At 39.2% G+C, this 16,410-nt stretch overlaps 3 protein-coding genes across 5 annotated transcripts; 1 reads left to right on the forward strand and 2 right to left on the reverse strand.

Annotated features, from left to right (window-relative positions):
- Nucleotides 1-2,465: 2,465 nt before the first annotated feature.
- Nucleotides 2,466-6,260, forward strand: LOC125561039 (neo-calmodulin-like). 2 transcript variants are annotated; one of them, XM_048723908.1, is made up of 6 exons: nucleotides 2,466-2,703; nucleotides 3,442-3,617; nucleotides 3,856-3,909; nucleotides 4,102-4,245; nucleotides 4,495-4,737; nucleotides 6,131-6,260. In XM_048723908.1, the coding sequence occupies exons 3-6, from the start codon at nucleotides 3,882-3,884 to the stop codon at nucleotides 6,190-6,192; spliced, it is 477 nt and encodes a 158-aa protein (XP_048579865.1). In that variant the 5' UTR covers nucleotides 2,466-2,703; nucleotides 3,442-3,617; nucleotides 3,856-3,881; the 3' UTR covers nucleotides 6,193-6,260. The 2 variants fall into 2 exon arrangements, with proteins under 2 accessions (XP_048579865.1, XP_048579866.1); XM_048723909.1 differs by lacking the exon at nucleotides 2,466-2,703 and having other exon boundaries at nucleotides 3,008-3,617.
- A 221-nt stretch (nucleotides 6,261-6,481) lies between these two features.
- LOC5508480 (N-glycosylase/DNA lyase) lies at nucleotides 6,482-9,553 on the reverse strand. The gene is made up of 5 exons (XM_001629015.3): nucleotides 8,683-9,553; nucleotides 7,942-8,118; nucleotides 7,777-7,826; nucleotides 7,293-7,379; nucleotides 6,482-6,686 (listed from the first exon to the last, which is right to left on the reverse strand). Exons 1-5 carry the CDS (start codon nucleotides 9,407-9,409, stop codon nucleotides 6,630-6,632), a joined length of 1,098 nt encoding a protein of 365 aa, XP_001629065.3. The 5' UTR covers nucleotides 9,410-9,553; the 3' UTR covers nucleotides 6,482-6,629.
- A 129-nt stretch (nucleotides 9,554-9,682) lies between these two features.
- LOC5508498 (phosphatidylserine decarboxylase proenzyme, mitochondrial) lies at nucleotides 9,683-16,406 on the reverse strand. Of its 2 annotated transcripts, XM_001629014.3 has the most exons (7): nucleotides 16,054-16,406; nucleotides 14,872-15,083; nucleotides 13,689-13,867; nucleotides 12,619-12,855; nucleotides 10,858-11,101; nucleotides 10,233-10,393; nucleotides 9,683-10,066 (listed from the first exon to the last, which is right to left on the reverse strand). In XM_001629014.3, the coding sequence occupies exons 2-7, from the start codon at nucleotides 15,008-15,010 to the stop codon at nucleotides 9,821-9,823; spliced, it is 1,206 nt and encodes a 401-aa protein (XP_001629064.1). In that variant the 5' UTR covers nucleotides 15,011-15,083; nucleotides 16,054-16,406; the 3' UTR covers nucleotides 9,683-9,820. The 2 variants fall into 2 exon arrangements, with proteins under 2 accessions (XP_001629064.1, XP_032233151.1); XM_032377260.2 differs by lacking the exons at nucleotides 14,872-15,083; nucleotides 16,054-16,406 and adding an exon at nucleotides 14,541-14,781.
- Between the last annotated feature and the right edge of the window lie 4 nt (nucleotides 16,407-16,410).

The following is a 16,410-nucleotide window of genomic DNA, read 5'->3' on the forward strand; positions in this document are numbered from 1 at the left end:
TTCCATTTTTATGAAACGCCAGAAGAGTTGCTCTCACAAGCACATTTTATATTCAAGCGACTTTGTGTTTTCATGTTTTGCTTATAATCCAGCAAAAAAAAATTCTTACGGTATTTCTTTGATTTGGCAAGAGGAGGAAGCAGGTACTGTTTACTCGCCAGGTTTGGCAAGAGGAGGAAGCGGGTACTGTTTACTCGCCAGGTTTGGCAAGAGGAGGAAGCGGGTACTGTTTACTCGCCAGGCCTGTAGGAGACGCAAGTGGGAACTAAACTAAAGCGAGGAAGGAAGACGAAACGGTCTTTTTTACTCTAGTTCTCCTTTCCTGTTTAATTCGTAAGCCCATTTACGCTCCCGTTTTATCTTTTCTTTGTTATTAGGCTAACTTTCAGATTAGATGACCCGCCCCAAAAACGTTTTCGCTAAAAAAAACATCCAAGAACGAGTAATCATTTTATGTTTCCGATTTTGCTTCCCATGTTCATCTCACAGCAACCTTCGCATTTTCCTTTAACCACGCTGTTTCCTTATTGACTTCCATTGACACACTGTTGAACTCTCATTGACTTTCATTGACACATTGTTGAACTCTCATTGACTCTCATTGACACACTGTTGAACTCTCATTGCATTGACACATTGTTGAACTCTCATTGACTTTCATTGACACACTGTTGAGCTCTCATTGACTTTCATTGGCATGTTGTTGAACTCTCATTGACTTTTATTGACACATTGTTGAACTCTCATTGACTCTTATTGACACACTGTTGAACTCTCATTGACTTTCATTGAAACATTGTTGAACTCTCATTGACTTTCATTGACACATTGTTGAACTCTCATTGACACACTGTTGAACTCTCATCGACTTTCATTGACACACTGTTGAACTCTCATTGACTTTTATTGACACATTATTGAACTCTCATTGACTCTCAATGACACATTGTTGAACTCTCATTGACACACTGTTGAACTCTCATTGACTTTCATTGACACACTGTTGAACTCTCATTGACTTTCATTGACACATTGTTGAATTCTTGACTCTCATTGACACACTGTTGAACCTTCGCATTTTCCTTTAACCACGCTGTCCTCTCATTGACTTTCATTGACACACTGTTGAACTCTCATTGACTTTCATTGTTGAACTCTCATTGACACACTGTTGAACTCTCATTGCATTGACACACTGTTAAGCTCTCATTGACTTTCATTGACACATTGTTGAACTCTCATTGACTCTCATTGACACACTGTTGAACTCTCATTGACTTTCATTGACACATTGTTGAACTCTCATTGACTTTCATTGACACATTGTTGAACTCTCATTGACTTTCATTGACACACTGTTGAACTCTCATTGACTTTCATTGACACACTGTTGAACTCTCATAGACTTTCATTGACACATTGTTGAATTCTCATTGACTCTCATTGACACACTGTTGAACTCTCATCGACTCACATCAACATCTTCGTTTGATCGATAAGAGAGCTATAAAAAGAGGAACTCTAATTGACCCTGATTCCGTTTGATCGAGGAAAGAGCTAGTAAGAGAGGAAATCTCATTCCGTTGTATCGTGTTTATACGAGCTGGAGGACCAAATGTAACCGGGGCGGTAAGGGTTATTTTCATGATCATCCGTGAACGGCTTTCTTTGTTTACCGCGAATCGTGAAAAGGACAAACTGAAAACCGTGATCAGTGATTGCTACCTTCGCCTTGATTCGTGAAAGGCGAAATTGAATCAGCATGAATCGTGATCGATGCTCTTTAAAAATCGTGAATCGTGATTTCCGAGTTAAGATTGATCCTTGTCGTCAGTTTATCGTGATTTCCGATTTTTGAAACTCGTGAAACGTGCAGCCAGCCCCCCCCCCCCCCTACCTTACCGCCCCTGAGGTAACAGCTAGCGTTAGACTGATAAAATAGGAAACTTGCACCAAGAAATCATGTGACTTTTTGACACGGAAATGGCTGCGGCCGTCACGGTAGAGACGAAAAATGAAAATATTATTTCAATAATAAAAAGCCTTTACTGACATAGAAACTTTCTTGTAATGCGTAAACACTGAATAAGGCCTAAATTACACGAATAAGGCCTAGACTTAACGCTCCGGTTGAGGCTCGCCCATAAAGCTGTTTCACAGCGGACGTGGGATCGAGCTTGTCATTAATTTAATTTCGTGCACAATAAACGGCGTAACGTCGCATTATCAATACGAACTTTTCTAGAGCGACAAGAAAATGCTCCTCTGGCAAACCGTTTAATCTTTGCCTGATTTTTGTTGTTTAGTTATTAATTTGCCGCCAAAAGCCGGAGCGCAAGCGAGTTTTCTCCAACCAATAGGCACGTGACTCGGGGGAAAATGATTCGGGGGAAATGCACTTTTTATTTCGGACCGCGCAAATAAAAAGTGGAAGCTGTATCTAGCGCTTAATGTGTGATTCTCATCGTGTTTGCCCTGAAGACACTCAGACGGCTTTGTGCTGCAGGATGTCCCCATCGGAATCGCAGGTTATAAATACGTACTGCGTACTGTGCTTATTTTCAAGACAGTTGTGATGACAGGAGCTTCGTGTTGTGGGCAGAGTAAGGAACATCATTCTATTATTCGTGGTCCACTCGGAGATATTCCCTCGCCACATACTAATCGTCCACCCGGTTAATTTCGATAAGCACGTCAAATCGGGTAAGAAAGTAAAGGGCTAGGCTGACTTTGAGTATCTTTACACGACCGTGCAATCGGAATGATTTCGAATAGTTATTGAAAAGCACGGAGAGCATGCGAGTATCCCTTGTACTTGGGAGTGTGAATTGCGAGCACTCTAGCTATTGAGAAAACACGATCAACGTAGGACTTTCAATTCTCTGTGGGTACGTATTCTTGAGTCTGAAAACTCGAGCCTTTTGAGCATCCTCGATGGCGAAAATTCTATCCAAAGCAAAAAAGTAGCGGATTTAGAGGGGGGGGGGGGGGGGGGGAGGGCTTATGGGGTAAATAAGCCCCCCTCATGGGCTGATAGGGTCAAAGATCAGGTGCGAAAAATGCCATAAAGAATTTTCCCTTCGATTTACTCCCCCCCCTCCTATCGTATGTCTCGAATTGTTGCTCAGATAGAAAAAAATAGATAATCAAAATAAATAAACCAAAAAAGATAGTCAAAATTGATATTATTTCTGCGCATTTGACGAAGATCAACCCCAAATGATTGCGATAAGCTTGTATGGAAATACAAAAGACGGACCATTTGATATTTGACCCAAAAAATCCAGCAAGGCTTAGGCCCTTGAAAATAAATAAAAAAATCAGAAAATAACTGTCGGGGAAAAATATGAGCAAAAAATAGTTAGCCCCAAATTAGCGGTCAAATATTAAATGGTCCCTCCAACTGCAGATCACGTACTTCATCTTGACTGGAATCTTTAGGTATGGCTACAATATTTGACTTCTCGCCTAAAGATTGGTACGAGGGGTTAGCAAACTATCTGGTGCTGGCGACGATTGCGATCATGGGGTTTTTCGTCACCATATCTATCATTCTCACTATAATACGGTGCTGCCAGAGGCTTGTGAACCAAGACGGTTTCGATGCTCCAAATACGGTGCGTAGACAGTTGTATAGTCGTTTGTAGGGGAGGGGAGGGGGGGGGCAAGATGCCGTGCTTGTCGCAGCTCGTATTCTCGGGGAGCGCAATTTCCCTTTAGCTACCAAAAGCGAACTTTCCTTAATATATTAGTAACAAAGATTTTAGAAACGAACTTACGCAGCGTCTTCTTTGCTATACAAGATTGCAGTAACTTTATAGTCAAAATATACTACGCAGTTTTTGCGTAACTCAGGTACCAGGCATTCGGGATTCCCGGACATGGACACAACATCATCCTGGAGAGAAGGTGAGAAGAGGTAGTTTTACCTGAGGGTGGGAGGGGTGGTGACAATCGCAAAAATGTATGCATTACCGTAGCTACAAGGAGAGGAGGAAGGGGGGAGTAGACGATTTGCCACTTTTTTTTTACCACCCCTTAAACAGTTACCGCACATATTCTAATCATAATAACGTGGTGATGAGAGTGTTATTTCCACAGAAATCGAGGATGCTTTTTTATGCTTTGACTCCTCCGGTAAGGGATCAATAAAGATGGTGGATTGCCTATTGTTGATTCGTTCTCTTGGATACAACCTATCGGAAGCTAAGATGCTTAACTACACGAGGTTGATGGGATATGCAGGTAGTAGTCAGATTGTATACTAAATTTGGGGGAGGGATTAAGAAGAAGGAAAAGGAGAAGAAGGCTAAGGAGTTATTTATAATAAAGCGGACAGGGAAATGGGGAAGGAGGAGCAGAGAAAGGAGAAGAAGAGGAAGAAGGGGAAGGAAAAAGAGAGGGAGAGAGAAGGGAGAGGGAGATATTTTGTTATAGAGACCCTCTATTGCTATAATGAAAATAATATCAACGTTTGCCCCATTTTCAATTTAGCAAACACTAAAGCAACGCTTCCAGAGATCAACGAGCTAATATCCCTTATTGACAAAGAGCAATGCGAGTCTTTTAGAGTTGAGATGCAAAGTGCTTACTCGCTATTTGACTCTGACAACAAGGGATACATTTGCTTGGAAGAGTTTAAAAGAGCATTTGGCTACACATGCGCCACAGATGAAGAGATCGCCGAGATCATGAGACTCGGGGACAAAGATGGTGATGGCAAGCTCGAATTTCAAGGTAGCTCCGAATAGATAAACAATCAGTATGAATCAGATTTGACCCTTATAGATAGTAATTTGGGTGTCAACGGCACTCAACACTAAGAGATAGCACACTGGGTGTGGGAAAAGCAATTTTCACGTCTAAGAGATAGTACTACCGTTAGTTACCAACAGTCTCCTAAAAAAAGGCTTTTTGGGCGTTAGGTCAGACCCCCTAAGGGACAGCAGAATCGAAAGAATCTTTGAACACCCCCAAGGGATAGAAGAATCTAAAGAATTTTGTAACACCACCAAGGGATAGAAGAACCGAAAAGAATCTTTGAACACCAACTAATGGATAGAAGAATCGAAAAGAATCTTTAAACACCCACTAAGGGATATAACAATCGAAAATAATCTTTGAACACCAACTAATGGATAGAACAATAGAAAAGAATCTTTAAACACCCACTAAGGGATAGAACAATCTAAAAGAATCTTTAAACACCCACTAAGGGATAGAACAATCGAAAAGAATCTTTAAACACCCACTAAGGGATAGAACAATCGAAAAGAATCTTTAAACACCCACTAAGGGATAGAACAATCGAAAAGAATCTTTAAACACCCCCTTAGGGGATAGCAGAATCGAAAGATCTTTGAACACTCACTAAGGGATAGCAGTATCGAAAAGAATCTTTGAACACCCCCTTAGGGGATAGCAGAATCTAAAGATCTTTGAACACCCACTAAGAGATAGCAGTATCGAAAAGAATCTTTGAACACCCCCCTAGGGGATAGCAGAATAGAAAAAGAATCTTTGAACACCCACTAAGGGATAGCAGTATCGAAAAGAATCTTTGAACACCCCCCTAGGGGATAGCAGAATAGGGAAGAATCTTTGAACACCCACTAAGGAAAAGAAGAATCGAAAAGAATCTTTGAACACCCGCCTAGATAGCAGAATCGAAAAGAATCTTTGAACACCCACTAAGGGATAGCAGTATCGAAAAGAATCTTTGAACACCTATTAAGGGATAGAACAATCGAAAGAATCTTTGAACATTCCCCCCCCCCCTTTGGGGACAGCAGAATCAAAAAGAATCTTTGAACATCCCCACTAAGGGACAGCAGAATCGAAAAGAGTTATAACGGGACTACTGGAGTTTTTTCTGGGCTTTCTGCGCTTCTTTCCCATAGCATGTGCTATAATCTGGGTGTTGTTGAAGCCGGGTACAGGAACGAGCAATTACCGTAAAAGAAGAAAGCCAAACGTGTCGAGCGTTATTTTAGAAAGCGATGGTTGGAACCTTAGGCTAGCGAGCTCAGTTTTAACTCTCTTTACAAGACCTCCATTTATGTTTAATTTACATATAAAGGACGATGCTGAAAACGATCTAATTAAGATAATATGTTGTTTTGTTTTTCAGATTTTCGACGGCTGATGCTACCCGTGGATAGTATTGAACAAATGACCGCCTCAGCATCGTAACCGAACGCAAAAACAGACACGTACACAGACGACAAAAAGTGTGTGTGTGTGTGGGGGGGGGGGGGGGGGGGTCTCTTTAATTAAAGGACCGTCAAAACTTTACTTTTTGTATGATACCCCTGACTGCGCACTCTCCCCCACCCCATGAGCATTTCCTGGGTACGCACATAAAAAACGTGTGAATCCGACAGGGGCTGTACGGAAAACGAAAAGAAAGGCACAAAATCTTACTAAATAAAAGTTACTTCAATCCCCTCCGTATGTAAAGGCCAAGCAGGAACGCAGTGTATGAGTAGGAGCTTACCATTGTATTTGATTTGCACTTCAGTTTCAGTTTATCACTTTACAAGAGTATATATAATAAGTATAATAAAATTGAAAAAAAAAAACAGCAGAGATGATAACGAGACCTATATTTTCGTGCATGTTTTTGGAATCTATTTCTTTGTTCTCTTTGTAGGTTTCTTTGTCTGACCTTTCCCCGGAGCTTCTCTCTATGACAGAATAAAAATAAATTAAGAGAGTATTCTGGAAGTGAAAACAACTTAAAAACGGGATCTATCCCCATTTTAATAAAATTCAGTTTGTGAGATGATGTAGATTTTATTGCTTTTAAATTACAGTGGCCCCTCTACTAAGCTGTGTGTTGTTTTTATCTATCCCTTTCATTCCTTTATAGATTAACTACTGACAGTAGCCTTGGGCTGCCTGTGCTGTCATCTACACACCTTTGGCATTACATTTACCCGGCTAGACTTAAGTGTTTTCTTAATTGGGTTTAGAACCCCATCCATATTACATCAATATTAGCAATAGGGTCAAATTGGCCCTGGGGACGGGTGGCCCTGTGTTTTAGCATGTACATCGGGCCTCTCACCTCAGCTGAAACGGGTTAGATTCCTGGTAAGACATGGATAGTATCTTTCTGTTTCTCGTCCTGAATTTGACTTGTTGAAAGTATGTGAGCTTACTAGAAGCTAGTGCTCCTCAGTCCCAAAATGAGACATTCTTAATACATACATAATAGGATTTAAATGTGAAGTGATTGGACAGTATAAACATAAATGCTACAGTATATATATATATATATTTTCTTTTACCTTGTTTGGTTTTGTTGGAAGCGTTTTTGATTGAGGAGCTGCTGAATGCAAAGCTTGAAATTTCTTCAAATCTGCACAAAACAGCACCTATAGACAATGTAAAGATTGACTAAAAGAAGATTGACTTTAAAGAAGTCATGCTTGTCATCCATCATCAACAATACCCCCTGATTCCATCCTCCCCTCCCAAGGTGCAACTTCGAAGCTACTTAATTCTGCTTAATAATAGTATGACAACATTGTCAACATTCTCTCTCCATCAAATTGTCATGACATGAAAACTTGACAAAGTAATTAAGTGGAATAAAGTCATCAAAGATAACAGAACTTCCTGTAAAATAAAGACAAGGGCAAGTGTGTAACAAGGATTGGCTGAGAGGGGGGGCAGTCATAGACATGAAAAAAAATAGGATAGCATTTGACAATAATGGTACCAGTTGCAGTATTGCAATGGTAAAAAAAATACACTAAACTAAAAACTCACAGAGTGTGCCCAGCCTGCATACTCTCCAAACAAACATCTGTAATGGTCCCCTGGGTAGACAAAGGAAAATAGATAGCACTTTACTATGCAATAGTACAATGGATAATGGTTTAGTGCTAATTTTGAAAATAGAAATAATATCTTGTTTTTCTGCTTTCAACTCACCTATCTGTAGATAGAGCTTGTCTGTAAGAGTCTTGTTTTTTAATAAGTTTGGCATGTAACACTTAGCTGTTATCTGCCAAACATGTGTGTCTACTGGGATTGCAGAATGCTTGTCCAGGGACATTAGGCACACACAGTCAGCAACCTTGGATCCAATGCCTGGCAGTTTACACAGTGCTAAAGGCATGAAAAAGAAATGTCAGTAATTAAATAATGTATCAGTTGTGATACATTTTATTAGCAAGTCTATCCAAACAGGGGGGGGGGGGGGGGGCAAGTTATGACATAATACTGTAACTGTGGGGTGTGGGGGCCTCATTAGATCTGCAAGTACCTTTGCAGCTGTTACTGGAAACCCCAACCCAGACCAACATGGGGCATGGTTGGGAATTGGTGGTAGATAGTCTGTGTTTCTTGCCTCAGGGGGAGGGGAATAGTAAATTTTAGGCTTTGCTTTGCCTGAGGGGTTGGGGGATGATTTTAAAATAGAAAGAGAGAGCCTGGTGTGGGATATATATTTTACGCTATTCTGAATTGGGTTATGGTCCTGGAAATGTTTAAGAATCGGGAAAAGATATCATCTGCTTCTGCGGCAAACCAAATCATGATGCAGTTATAATTGGCTGTGATTCTGCACGCTGTCGCATGAAGTGGTACCACATACGCTGTGTTAAAATCAGAATGGCTACATTTCGCAACCCCTTCCCTAGCCCCTACCCACATACCCCCAGCAACACACACCTGAATGGGCATCCTGATAGCTCTGTTTCCGCAAAGATAACAGCCAATCCTGGCCGCCATATTCTGTTATTAGTTGTGCGCTCTTATTTATGAACTTTGCTCGATACCCAAAGCCCATGGAGCGCAAGTCTTGCTCTACCTTAGGGTCAGCAAGTGAAGAAACAGTTGGAAAGCTAAAGTAATCAATACCATCAACACTTGCCACTTTTTCGCCATATTTCGAGCACATTTTTTTGATCATGCTTGTTATGCGCGATATATTGTTATTGGAGGAACAAATAAAACTAAAAAGATTCTCTACCGGCTCTTGTCTTAAAGTGCGTATTCCTGTAAAAGATTTTGCAACTTTGGAGAAATTGATGTCCGCAGCGCTCCACTTTTCATACAAGTCTTGCAAATCGATATTTAGCTGGAAGTAATCTGTAAGTATCGCCTCATAATCATTCCAATTTTGATTGTCATCAGAGCTAGTTCTTTCGCCCTGTAAAGAAGACTGTTCTGAGGAACACGGCTTTATTGATGATGTAACTGCTGGTACAGGATCGTGTAAAGTGTAGTAAAGAAATTCAGCATCTTGCTTGAGTGTCCATACTTTGCCCCGTAACACGCTTCGCCATTCTCTCTCACTCGTCTCGTGCCAACGAAAAGACTGCCCGGCTGATAGAACGACATCCAAACGAACCTGGGATGCTTTACAGGGGATACGGCGCCATGCAACAGAAGACATACCACAAACAAATAAGAAAACACAGCAATAGACAACGATCACAAATAAAAGGAACAAAGAACGGCAATTCGCAAGTAGGTCAGCGGTTACAAGCACAGGAAACCCATCGAGGGGGGTTTGTATAAAAAAACCTTTTAAGGTGGGGCGAGTAATGTCAGCGGATGCGTTCTGAAAATTTCAGAGACGCCCTATATTATCCCAGTAACTCTCAAATCATTACGGTAATAATATCGAAGTATCTAACAACAAATTGTTACAAAAAGTGTTTTGATACAATTTGAATTTTCTTTAATATTTCAAGACCTGGTAGAGTGGCCACTAAATAGAGGTACCTATGTAGGTCTTACTCGAAACTAAAACCCATACTGCCAACAATACATGGTATCATTCATATAGATTATTTACAATGCTTTACATTTCTGAATCTAATGTGAGTTCACCTAGACGCTGTCCATATTTGATTTTTTGGCCTGGTTCAACACAAAACCTAAAATTCTCTGGAGCTTCAAAGACCAGCACAATAGTGGAGCCAAGCTTGAATCCCCCAATCTGGTCTCCTTTCGCAAGTGAGCGCCCTTGTTTCTCCCCATTTCCATCAAACATGATCTCCGAGTATGACCCTGGTATAAATGGCACAGCTTGGTTTGTTCTGAGTCCCTGGGGAAAGAGAAGGCTTTCAATGAGTACACTTATCATCATAATAGTAATTGGTACATTTCAAAAGAGGCAAAGTATGTTTCTGAGATCCTTTACAGTACAAATTATAGCAGTTACCCAAAATTTGTTCACATGTCACATATGGTTGCAATGGTAGCCAAATTACCTCATCAAAATTGACATAAATTGAGCCAACATTTGTAGCTCCCACAGCAGCAAAGGCAAAGTAGCCATGATCCCATGTGCCATTGATCACCACACGCTCATTATGGTTGAATAGTCCGCTGATGATTCTTTGTACTCCTGGATGGACAGATAGTAGCTCACCTAGACAACAACAAAACACTTGGCAAATCAGCAACACTACAAACTGAAAGGATCTCCATTCTCACTCAAATGAGTGTAATGTGTCACGAAAATGTGAACTATAAAATTACATGACTATTTTTCAAAATTTCAGTCATGTTTTCCCCAGCAGAAAAAGGACTTTTAAAATATTTAAAAATTTCCCTATAATTCAACATTCCTTCCTCTTGATGCACTATAATTACAATATAATTATATTCTGTGTGCTCTGCAGCTAAAAACATGGTTAAGTCTTGAAAATATAATATAAACTTATTTCAAATAAGGTTGCACTCGCAAAAGCATACAGTAGTAACCCGCATTGCTTTGTAGGGAACATTGCTAAATCCTGGTCTTTGGCACATGGATTCTCCTAGTGCAACCTTATTTAAAGGTGTATACAAACCTGGAAAATGCAACCTTACTTGAAATAGGTGCATACATACCCGGAAAGTGCCTCCGTTGCCTGACATTCCAGTCTGCTGGAGAGTGAAATGCATGGTAATCTCCAGGCGCAAGGTAAATCACGCAATGGAAAAACTTCTTGCCATTATCTGGCTTATTGTCTTTGTATCTAGGGAATCCAGGCCCTAGAAATGCTTCTAATGAATAAGTTACACCCTTCACTTGTTCCACAACGTCACCATGGACCTCTCCACAATGCAACAAGCAACCGTCTGTTGGGCAAGTCTGCAAGGAAGTGAGAAGGGTCATAATCTTTGTTGTTCTTCAACATAGTACAATCCAAGATAGAATAAGGACACATGAATACAGTGAGAGCCTTGGTTTAAGACAAATCTACACCAAGACTCTCGCAAATAGCAGACTCACAAATACTAGACTCACAAATACCAGACTCACAAATAACAGATCAACAAACATTGAATCAAAGATTCAATGATTCACTGAATTCTGCAATTCACACTACTTATTGCACCTGGCTGCTTATCGCACCTGGCTGCTCACAAATAACAGACTCACAAATACTAGACTCACAAATACTAGACTCACAAAATAACAGACTCTTGTAAGCACTAGACTAACAAATAACAAATAACAGACTCTTGTAAATACTAGACTCGCAAATACCAGACTCACAAATACTAGACTCGCAAATACTAGACTCGCAAATACTAGACTCACAAATAACAGACTCTTGTAAGCACTAGACTAACAAATTACAGACTCTTGTAAATACTAGACTAACAAATACAAGACTCACAAATACTAGACTCACAAATGACAGACTCTTGTAAGCATTAGACTTGCAAATAACAGACTCACAAATAACAGACTATTGTAAATACTATGCTCACAGATAACAGACTCTTGTAAATACTATGCTCACAGATAACCGACTCTTGTAAATACTAGGCTCACAGATAACCGACTCTTGTAAATACTATGCTCACAGATAACCGACTCTTGTAAATACTAGGCTCACAGATAACCGACTCTTGTAAATACTAGGCTCACAGATAACCAACTCTTGTAAATACTAGGCTCACAGATAACCGACTCTTGTAAATACTAGGCTCACAGATAACCGACTCTTGTAAATACTAGGCTCACAGATAACGGACTCTTGTAAATACTAGGCTCACAGATATCCGACTCTTGTAAATACTAGGCTCACAGATAACCGACTCTTGTAAATACTAGGCTCACAGATAACCGACTCTTGTAAATACTAGGCTCACAGATAACCGACTCTTGTAAATACTAGGCTCTGAGATAACCGACTCTTGTAAATACTAGGCTCACAGATAACCGACTCTTGTAAATACTAGGCTCACAGATAACCGACTCTTGTAAATACTAGGCTCACAGATAACCGACTCTTGTAAATACTAGGCTCACAGATAACAGACTCTTGTAAATACTAGGCTCACAGATAACAGACTCTTGTAAATACTATGCTCACAGATAACAGACTATTGTAAATACTAGGCTCACAGATAACAGACTCTTGTAAATACTATGCTCACAGATAACCGACTCTTGTAAATACTAGGCTCACAGATAACCGGCTCTTACAAATACTAGTGATACTACCTCTTACTTTTTGTTAGAGATTCTTAGGAGATAAAGGACTTCAAAACGAAAAAACACCTTTTTTTCCTTTTTTTAGCCTGACACTTTCTTAGATTCCTTTATGACCTGTGCTTTGTAAATGATATGGAAAACTATATGAAAAAAAGATTTACCAGCACTGCAGATGTATCAATTGGCCTGGAGCCAGGTTTCAACTCTCTACAAAAAAATGATCCTAGATTTGGATAGCTTTTAATGTCCTCTACAACAGCTTCTTCAAGATTACAAGCAAACTTCCAAGCGTACAACCCAATAACAGGTGTTCTCAGCCAGACTGGCAGTTCTATGTCATTTACTCTTCCCCAAGCACGAGACACGGCACGGAATGGTAACTTCCTATATAGTGAAACCTGTCGAAAAAGGAAACATAGTTAGAATATTTTCCTTAAGTTTACAATGTTTAGTACAACACAAAAAGTTCAGCAAATCTTGACTATAGCCATGGCTATTACACTAGGTTACTCTAGGTTAAAGAGGGCCAATCAGGCCGCCGTTTTACGCTCACTGCACAATACCAAGTGACTCAAAGAATCCTATTGGCTAATTCAAACAAGTAACCAAGAAATTTTCAATCAAATAATAACAGCAAACTTAAGATTCCTGACAAGTCTATGACAGCACACACATTGTATTTCCCTTGGCACTAAAAGAATAGGATGGTAGTGTGCGCAGAAATCTTGCGTGTGTGCCATCGTAGACTTTCCGCCGTCACTAATTTTAAGTTTGCTAATCACAGTGACTATGATGATGATAACAAAAGTAATAATGGTAGGATGTCTGCATATACCCAGAGAGGCTCTTCATTTGACAGAGAAGCTAGGTAAAAGCTTACTACTATCACAGAACTAAATAAAGACCTACTACTATATGTTTACATTTCTTTATGATTAGGAAGACTTATAATACTTTTATTCTAGTATGTTTAAAACCCTATTAACTATCATTATATCATCAATAAATATAATTAACCAAGCATATCAGACTGGTGACAGAATGGTGGAGGGGTATTTTAAATTTTTCCTACAAGGAGTGGTTCGATCAACATTCTTTTGAAAGTTGTTTTTAGATACCAGCTGGCTGTCCTTGGGTATTTTTGGAACTGACTAGAACTAGAATAATTTGTGAAAATTATTCAGAAGTAATGCTATACCATAGCATACAGATACACTCAACAGATACTCACAAGCCATTGGTCAGCGATGAGATCTCCTGGTGCACTGGAGAGAATCTTTCGTTGTTCTCTCTTCTTGATATGTGAATACTGCTGATAGCAGATGTATGCAAACCCTACACTTGCAGGTATGCTGAACCACCGTAAGGTTGCCAAGTATCTTCTTAATCCATGACTAAATCGCCAGGAACCTAAGGAAATGTTTCAATCCATCATTAAAACAATCAATACATACTATAACTAGTACGGTGATACTTCAGCCCCTCTAGTGATGGGGACAATCAAATGGAGATTGGTAAATTAATTTGTCACTTAATGTGGCTGGTTTGTACACATATGATTATTTTTCTATTTGTTATACAGGATTTTTCAATATAGCAGGCACCAACCCAAATGAAATATGTTCAATTAAAAGATGTTTTCAATCAACAGAACAAATAATCGATATTAATCGATTCCAATTGATACAATTAACAAGTTCTGACAGCATCGGTAATAATAATAGCAGATAAATTGTGATGTTAATCGATAATTAACTTACTAACTAATAACCAATTACCAATTAATTAATAAATTGATATGATAAATTGGGAAAGATCGATTATTATCGATCTTCCGATACAATTGATATCAATCGACTGGATTTTATATGTTGATTGTTTTTATCTTTCTTTTTATTGAAAACACCAGGGGCTACTGTACGAATAAGCAATTCGTCCAAAGATTATACTCAAGCATGATCAAAACACAAATCAAAACAAAACACAAATCTCTGCTTCCGATAAAAATACATTATAAATTTCTAAATGTTTATAATACCCAAAATCACGATAAATTGAACAAGAATTGTGTTAAGTACAAAACCTCGTGTTCCTTGCTCGAACGATGAGGCAGACGAACTAGCGAAGCGTGAACCTAAACCGCCGAGTTTAAGTAGATTAGAGCTGTTTCTTTTCCCTGCAAGTCTCGCAGGTAATACTAGTGGTCCAAAATATAATGTTGGCCATGGAGTATATCGATAATATGTCACTATTCGGGACATGTTTTGCGAGAAATTCCAGATTTCATCACCGTGTGCACAACGACGCCATTAAAATGATGTGAAATACCGCTGTACGGTTGTAACGGAGCCGTCGATCGATCAATCCGGCCAATCAAAAAAATATATACATGGTAGGCTTACTGTTATTATTACCTGTTGAACCATAATCTGGTAGACCAAACATCTTTGACCAGGAGTAAGGCATACTGCAGCTAGCGAACAGAATCAGCGTAAAAAGAATCAACACCACTGCCTGGGCATTGAACCGGACATCGCAGTTCAAACCAGGCATTCCGCGTAGTTTCCACTATCTGCTAGTCTAGCAGAGATGGAGAAATGTGCTTGATTTGGACTTGTCATGTGAACTGAAACACGAGAAAATCAGCGTCTTATTGGGTAAAGGGAAACTTATATGTAGATAGCCAGCGAAGAGAAGTTAAAGGTTATCCAAGGTCTCATTTAACTTATCTGCATTTTTACGGGCTGTTGTTTACACTAATCGTTGTTATAAGCAAACACATATTTGTGTCGAAGAAAAATCTATATATTATATCATCACAAGTGTACACAGTCAAGCTAGTCACTGTGGGTGGAAACACAGACACATTTTCAAATCCTTGCTTACGCTCTTCCCACTCTTTAAAATTCTAGTTGTTAAATTCACTTTTTTTCGGTTCCCGAGCGAAGCTTGTTGTTATGCTAACTGTAATATTTTATATGATCTATGTTGTCTAGACAACAGAATACATGACAATATTTCCGACAATTTATTGGTAATGTACAATGTATTTTATAAGGTACTGAACAACTGTAGAACCTAACCATATTAATGTAAGTATGTATATAATAATATATTCGCAGATGTCAATATACCGAAAATTATTTTAGCAATACACTTAAAAAGGTAAATAGATCTCACGACAAACGTATACAAAAATACGAGAGTTCTTTAAGGTTATCTGTTTTGATTTTCATCTTTGAGGGCACACCTGAAATATTTTTGAGTGCATTCGATGTGTCCACGCACGTGTCTACTGAAAATTCCTCAGAAATGGAAATTCTGTGAGACATTGCAAAACCAATAGATGGCATTTCTTTTTCTCTTGCTCGTGTTCTGCTCTAGAACTCTAAATCGTTACATAGAACAAAGTGTGAACATTAGTACAATACCTCCACTACAGCGTAAATAATCAAAATAATTGTTAGTTCTCGGCTTCGCAAGACTGATAGTGATTTACATATTTATTTTCTGTGGAGCATTTCTTCAACAGTAAGATATACTCAACCTGCGATCGACATTCTTCTCCAAGTCAAGAAAAATAATATTAAGCTTACCTTGAATTCGAAGAATAAAATACTGCAAATAGAGTTGCAGTATTTAGGCAGAGAGGAACGGAAATGCCGGGATATGAAGAGTTTCTCAAGCTACAATCCGACGCCGTCTTAAGCTTTCAATCAAAATTTTTCCCAATCCAGAAACTCTACGCCGTTTGCAAGTACCATACTAAAATATTTCACACAATTGAGAGTATATAAACTTTTTTTAGTTTTTTTTTTTGCGAGTTGCACATCTGATTTTTACTATTCCTTGCTCTCCTGATCGCTATATACAAGTCCGTTTAAAAATTCAAGTGCTATTCTGCCATGTTCCACCCTTTTGTTTACACCCTGAATAATCAATTTTGAACACGT

Source organism: Nematostella vectensis, chromosome 2 (genome assembly GCF_932526225.1).
Source record: "Nematostella vectensis chromosome 2, jaNemVect1.1, whole genome shotgun sequence".
Classification (NCBI taxonomy): domain Eukaryota; kingdom Metazoa; phylum Cnidaria; class Anthozoa; order Actiniaria; family Edwardsiidae; genus Nematostella; species Nematostella vectensis.

Bases quoted from the DNA above. Each gene is read 5' to 3' on its own strand.
- LOC125561039 (XM_048723908.1), top strand. From the start codon at position 3,882: ATGGACACAACATCATCCTGGAGAGAAG. The intron at 3,910-4,101 runs GTGAGAAGAGGT...TTATTTCCACAG, and splicing joins AACATCATCCTGGAGAGAAG to AAATCGAGGATGCTTTTTTA. The intron at 4,246-4,494 runs GTAGTAGTCAGA...TTTTCAATTTAG, and splicing joins GAGGTTGATGGGATATGCAG to CAAACACTAAAGCAACGCTT.
- LOC5508480 (XM_001629015.3), bottom strand. From the start codon at position 9,409: ATGTCTTCTGTTGCATGGCGCCGTATCCCCTGTAAAGCATCCCAGGTT. The intron at 8,119-8,682 runs GTGTGTGTTGCT...TCATGCCTTTAG, and splicing joins CTATCAGGATGCCCATTCAG to CACTGTGTAAACTGCCAGGC. The intron at 7,827-7,941 runs GTGAGTTGAAAG...TTGTCTACCCAG, and splicing joins CAAGCTCTATCTACAGATAG to GGGACCATTACAGATGTTTG.
- LOC5508498 (XM_032377260.2), bottom strand. From the start codon at position 14,718: ATGTCCCGAATAGTGACATATTATCGATATACTCCATGGCCAACATTA. The intron at 13,868-14,540 runs GTTTTGTACTTA...ACATTTCCTTAG, and splicing joins GTTCGAGCAAGGAACACGAG to GTTCCTGGCGATTTAGTCAT. The intron at 11,102-12,618 runs GTAAATCTTTTT...ACTTCCTTGCAG, and splicing joins TTGATACATCTGCAGTGCTG to ACTTGCCCAACAGACGGTTG.